Source organism: Pyrus communis, chromosome 15 (genome assembly GCF_963583255.1).
Source record: "Pyrus communis chromosome 15, drPyrComm1.1, whole genome shotgun sequence".
NCBI lineage: Eukaryota > Viridiplantae > Streptophyta > Magnoliopsida > Rosales > Rosaceae > Pyrus > Pyrus communis.
The window spans coordinates 9914778-9921123 of NC_084817.1; the positions used below are offsets into that span (position 1 = coordinate 9914778).

At 38.7% G+C, this 6346-nt stretch overlaps 1 protein-coding gene across 3 annotated transcripts; it reads left to right on the forward strand.

The window, feature by feature from the left end:
• The first annotated feature begins 1852 nt into the window (after positions 1 to 1852).
• LOC137718168 (pentatricopeptide repeat-containing protein At5g11310, mitochondrial) lies at positions 1853 to 5426 on the forward strand. 3 transcript variants are annotated; one of them, XM_068457668.1, is made up of 3 exons: positions 1853 to 2522; positions 2913 to 4741; positions 4889 to 5426. In XM_068457668.1, exons 1-2 carry the CDS (start codon positions 1925 to 1927, stop codon positions 4139 to 4141), a joined length of 1827 nt encoding a protein of 608 aa, XP_068313769.1. In that variant the 5' UTR covers positions 1853 to 1924; the 3' UTR covers positions 4142 to 4741; positions 4889 to 5426. The 3 variants fall into 3 exon arrangements, with proteins under 3 accessions (XP_068313769.1, XP_068313771.1, XP_068313770.1); XM_068457670.1 differs by having other exon boundaries at positions 4954 to 5426; XM_068457669.1 differs by having other exon boundaries at positions 4972 to 5426.
• Positions 5427 to 6346: the final 920 nt, after the last annotated feature.

The following is a 6346-nucleotide window of genomic DNA, read 5'->3' on the forward strand; positions in this document are numbered from 1 at the left end:
TTATGGTATCCTAACATGTGTGTGTGAGAGGTGTAAAATGGTGTCGCACCATCTTCTTTTTTTCATTTTTTGAACAAACGATATTATCTGTGAGAAGTGTAAAATGGTATGACAACATCCTTTTTTTTTTTTTTTTTTGAACAATCGATATTATCTACACTAAAAGAGATGGGATAGGCTTAGCCTCACAATGAGCTAGCAATAATGTGGTTCAAAGTCGTATTTGGCAAAAATCGAACCTAAGACCTCTCACTTACAAGTAAAGAGGAATACCACTAGACCATAGTACTGAGTGGTAGCACCATCCTTTTTGTTTATCTTAAATGCATTTAAGTATCACAATATATGACTAAACTATTTATAACTAATATAAATATTATTGATGTATTGTTAATATTATAATTTTGGGTAAATTACACAAAACTACCTCAACTATTGGTCTCACGACAATTTCATACCTAATCTTTTTAAAATGATAATGTCATACCTCATCTTACGAATTTGTGCCAATGTCATACATGCGTCAGTTTTTCTGTTAAGTGCTAACGTGGCTACATACGAGATCCACTCATTAATCCAACTGGATTAAAAAATTATTAAATATATTTTTAATAATTAAAAAAATAATTTTTTTATATTAAATCTCTCTCTCTCTCTCTCGTCCCTTCCACCCTCCCCTCCCTATCTCTCTCTTTTCTCCCCCATCTTCATCTTCTTCCCCCTACCTGCAACCTAGAAAAAAAAAAAAAAAAAAAGGCCCCAAACTTCCCCGACCCCTTCCCCTTCCCCTCATCCTCTCTGTTCTTCTCCCCCATCTTCATCTTCTTCCCAATTTGTCTTCTCCCCGCACCCACCCTCTTCCCTCCTCTACACACCCCACTCCTTAAATCCACACCCATTCCCCCAATTTTCTCCACCCCTAGGTTCTCCACCGGTGAAATCGGCTTTTGTCGGGGTAGACGGGATTTGAGTTTTTTTTCTTCTGGGTTGTAGGTAGTGGGTGCGGAGGGTTTAGGGAAGATTGGAGGGGGGAAGAAAGGGGTGGGTTGCAGGGAAGGGGGGGGTCAAGGAAGATGAAGATGGTTTTTTTTTTTTTTTTTTTGTTTTTTGTTTTTTGTTTTTGTTTTTGTTTTTTTTTTTTGGTGGGTTGCAGGTTGGCTCAGGTGGGGGAGAAGAGGAGGTGGGGAGGGGGAAGACAAATTAGTCTTTTTTTTTTTTTTTCTTTTCTTTTCTGGGTTGCAGGGAAGAAGATGAAGATGGGGGAGAAGAGAGAGAAAGAGGGGAGGGGGAAGAGGGATGAATTGAGCTTTTGTTTTGTTTTGTTTTTTTACTTTTCTTTATTATTTTAATATCTAAAAAATATTAAATGATTTTTTTTTTTAGTTTTTTTAATTTTTTTAATAGAAAGTGGGTTCTGGATTAAGCTACGTCAGCACTTAACTGATAAATTTACGGCCAAACTAACGGAAGGTATAGCATTGGACCAAATTCGTAACATGAGGTAAGACATTGTCATTTTAAAAAGATGAGGTATGAAAGTGTCGTGAGATTAATAATTGAGGTAGTTTTGTGTAATTTACCCTATAATTTTTATTGATTTTATACAAAATCACTCTAAAAATATTGAACAAAGTATATCTAAAACTAAAAATAAAATATAAAAAATACATAATTTGAGTATACAGCTATAAAACATTTCAATATTTTAGAATTGAATTGTTATTAACACTTTAAAAATCTTATTTTACACTCTAAATTTTCTATATTAAGAAAGAAAATTACAGTTGTGTGGAGTATGAATGAGATTTTTAAAATAGTAATCACACTTCCATTTCGGAAAGTAATTCTTATAGGACCCTAAACAGGCTAAAACTGAAATGAATCTGGAGCTCAGTCTCTCAGTTACCAGAGTTCACCGGTTGTTATGCCATCTTACAATCCCCGCCAATTTTTCTCTCTCACCCTCTTCCTCTTCAAACCAAACCCTAACCTCCATCTTCTATATCGCTCGCGGCGATTCTTCTCCAACCAATCATGGCTCTCCGTACGCGGCAATCCCATCATCAAGTGGCCCGCACCACCCGACGTACCCTGCTCCCTCCCGCACCCAAACCCCGCTCCAAACACAAACCCTAACCCTAGCTCCGGCCCCAGTTTTTCACCGATGGACTTCTCCATCATCGCTAACTTGCTCACCGACCCAACCATTTCCCCCGGTTCATCGCTCCAGAGCGCATTGGACCGGACCGGAATCGAGCCGGGTCCGGGTCTGGTACAAGCTGTGTTCGACCACTTCGATTCGTCGCCCAAATTGCTGCACACTCTGTTTCTTTGGGCGGAGAAGCAGCCCGGGTTTCGATCCTCCGCGAAGCTCTTCGGGTCCATGATCAATGTGCTGGCAAAGTCGAGGGAGTTCGACTCCGCCTGGTCTCTGATTCTCAATCGGGTCGGAGGAGATGAGGAGCCCGGTTTGGTTTCGGCTGATACGTTTGTGATCATGATTAGACGGTATACCCGCGCAGGTACATTGCTATGTGATTTTATACTTGTACTTAATCGAATTATGTAATTTAAATTTTGAGTTTAGTTATTGAATTTACTCGTTCAATTGGACATGGGAAATTTTGAAATGGATTGTATTTGGTAAAGATTTAGTTCAATTTTTGATTTTACGTGTTGGTAATCTCTGCGTAATTTTGGCCCCGCACTATGTGAAACAGATTAAAAATATGAACTTGCACCTGCTGGTTAAGTGGGGTAGCCTGAAGTTACTGAATCATGTTTGTGTTTACGGCATTGATGCAGGCATGCGTAATTTAAAATCATATTTTGTGTTTACGGCTTTGATATCGGGATAAGTTCATTTGATTTTAAATCCATCATTTTTTCTCTGTGGTGGTACATTTATGCAGGCATGCCCGAATCTGCAATTCGGACTTTTGAGTTTGCGAGTAATTTAGACTCATTTCTCAACTCTGAAGCAGAAATGAGTTTGTTTGAAGTATTGTTGGATTCCCTTTCTAAGGAAGGCCTCGTTAGGGTGGCTTCAGAATACTTTGATAGGAAAAGGAAGTTGCATCCGAATTGGATTCCATCAGTTCGTGTTTATAATATACTGCTGAATGGATGGTTCCGATCAAGGAAGCTGAAACAGGCAGAGCGGCTTTGGGTGGAAATGAGGAGGGAGAATGTGAAACCTAGTGTTGTAACGTATGGTACACTTGTGGAAGGATACTGCCGGATGCGTCGCGCTGAAATTGCAATCGAGTTGGTGAGCGAGATGAGGAGGGAAGGAGTTGAGCCCAATGCTATTGTGTATAATCCAATAATTGATGCGTTGGGGGAAGCTGGGAGGTTAAAAGAGGCGCTGGGGATGATGGAGCGCTTTTTGGTCCTGGAATCAGGCCCCACTATTTCAACATACAATTCTCTGGTAAAGGGCTATTGCAAGGCTGGAGACCTTGTAGGGGCTAGTAAGATCCTTAAGACGATGATAAGTCGGGGTACTGCCCCTACTCCAACAACCTATAACTACTTCTTTAGGTACTTTTCAAAGCATGGGAAAATTGAGGAGGGAATGAACCTTTATACCAAAATGATTGAATCTGGATATACCCCAGATCGGCTTACTTTCCAACTTTTGTTGAAGATGTTGTGCGAGGAGGAGAGATTGGATTTGGCAATTCAAGTTAGCAAGGAAATGAGATCTAGGGGATTGGATATGGATTTAGCTACGAGCACCATGTTGATTCATTTGCTTTGCAATATGCATAAACTCAAAGAGGCTTTTGAAGAGTTTGAGGACATGATACGGAGGGGTTTAGTTCCTCAGTATATTACTTTCCAAAGAATGGATGATGTGTTGAGGAAACATGGAATGAATCAAATGGCTCGGAAGCTGTGCAAAATGATGTCTTCTGTTCCCCATTCAACAAACTTGCCGGATACATATGTCAGAGATGCAGATGCATCTCGCGCAAGGAGAAAGTCTATAGTTCAGAAGGCCGAAGCAATGTCTGATTTGTTAAAAACTTGTTCAGATCCAAGAGAACTTGTCAAGTTTAGAAGATCGCCTGAAAATCTTGTATCAATAGCGAACCAGTTGATAGAGGATATTAAGAGAAAAGCTAACATCCAGTGATATTGACTTTCTTTTCTTTGGTACTAGACATGAAGTTTTGGATTCTGTTGGCATTCTTCGCGAGGAAGGTGAGTTAACTGCAGGTGCAGTAGAAAGGCAGTTGAGAGTTATTTCAGGCAGAAGTAGCAAAACAATCTTTATTCATGTGCCGATTGGTAAAACTTTGATATTTATATGGGAAAACCTGTGGGGCAGCTACTTTTGGAGGATTCCTTTCATGAATTGAGATTGTTAGTAATGTTAAACTTCTTGCAATTTAGATGTGAGTTCTGAATCCTAATGGGCTTCTGTTATGAAGTCAAGTGGTTTGAATACAGGTTCACTACACGTACAAGCTAAATTGTACGGGTGCAAGTAAAAGAGAGACCGAAACATAAGTTGAATGTGTGTCCTAAATGAAGCTTTGGTGGGATAAAATTTCCAGATGTATCTAAGATGCGAAGTGGACTAGTGGCGAGGGGGCAACCAACAATGCTTCTTTTGTTAGTGGAAGCTGGATTTTGGAGTCTTTTGGGTTCCGGCATAGCCCGAAAGGATGGTGAGGTCAGTGTTTCTGGTAATTATGCGGCAGTCAACCACTGAAACACACACTGTATGCAGGTAAATGTCCAACTGTTGACGTTTTAATCAAGAATATATTATTTTCGGTGTAATCAAGTCAAACTGCTTTAGTTGGATTATGCTAAACCTAAATTAAGAATATAATATTTTTAACACATTGGTAAACATGTTATTTTTAACTTGCAGTGGCTAATAACGTAACTTGAAGGATGGGGTGCGACGTATAATAGTACAACTGATATATTTCTTAGACTTTTTCTTTGAACCAGGCCTTGTTTGCATGTGCATTGGATTTTTGCATTTAGAGTTTGTCGAAGGGCTTCAAAGAACACACATTAACGGGGTATGGGTTGAATTGAAGACAAGTTGAAGTTTTTTTCTCGTATTTGTAAGTGGAAATTGACGAAGCTGAAGAACCCTAAAAACATAGCTACCTGCCGTTCTATGTTTTTGTGGGAGTGTTGTATTTTACTGGCAGCTTTTCTTTACAATTTCTTTTGTTATGGACAAGGCATTTTCATCATTTGATAAGTTTGGTGTTTAGAGGATTGTACAGTGTATACTAGATGCTACATGAAGTCTTATCCCCGAATATATCATCACCACGGTGTCTCGTGCCATGTAAGTTGCTCTCCTCATCCCAAAGAAATTTGGATGACTAGGTGATTTTCAATTCGAATAATTTTCTGTATGGACGATCTTTAAGTGAAGATTAAGAAATTGAATGGTTGAAATTTTTATAGTGAATATATATGTTATTCGAAAACATGGTGGAACACAAGTTTTAGTATTGTGAACAGGAAAGTGATTTTCGTACATCCTTTTTAGCTACTCACACTTCTTTATTAATGCCCATCGGGTGAATAAATCAAACTAAATCAACGGTCAAGATTAAACAGTGTAATAAGTTGAAATGGGATGTGAAAATCACTTTCCTTGCAAAAAATTTAGTATGCTACGACGTATAAGAGGGAGTTTTTGAGAGTATTTGTCGTTAGATCTGTCATTAGACTTTGATTAAAAATCTAACAGTGAAAATTTTTGGCATGTAGATAATCTCAAGAGGATTGTACAATTTGTGTTACATGTTAGATAATGTATCATCCCTGTGGAAGTTGGGGTCAAGTTGGATGAATCTCAGAGTGGTTTTTGCACTTATTTTGATCGTGCTAGTCAATCATGCTTGAAGAGACCCTGTATGAACAATTGGATTGGATAATGTATGTCTGAGGACCAAATTTACAGACAAGTCTCAAGAGATCTGATCTGATTTGGATTGTCAAGCGATTTGATTTCAGCCAACCCCAACATACTAAATGAGTGCGTCCAATGACAAAACACTGACTAGTACCTCTTTTCCTAATAACAATAAAGATAAACGTATGATGCAACGACTATTTTAGTATGACAATAACAGCTCCGTGCCCTTATTTTCGAGACATGATTGTATTTCTTCTTGACTCTCTGTTGTATGCATAGCAGCATCGAAGCCAACGAGCAAAACTTTGCCATTGCCATCACAAACGACTGAGAGAGAGAGTTAAACTACTAAATGCATGTGGAATTCAACGATGTTTGAACAACTCGATTGAGTCAGTTAAAATTTAATCATACAAATCTAATCGTTTAATACGTTAATGCATT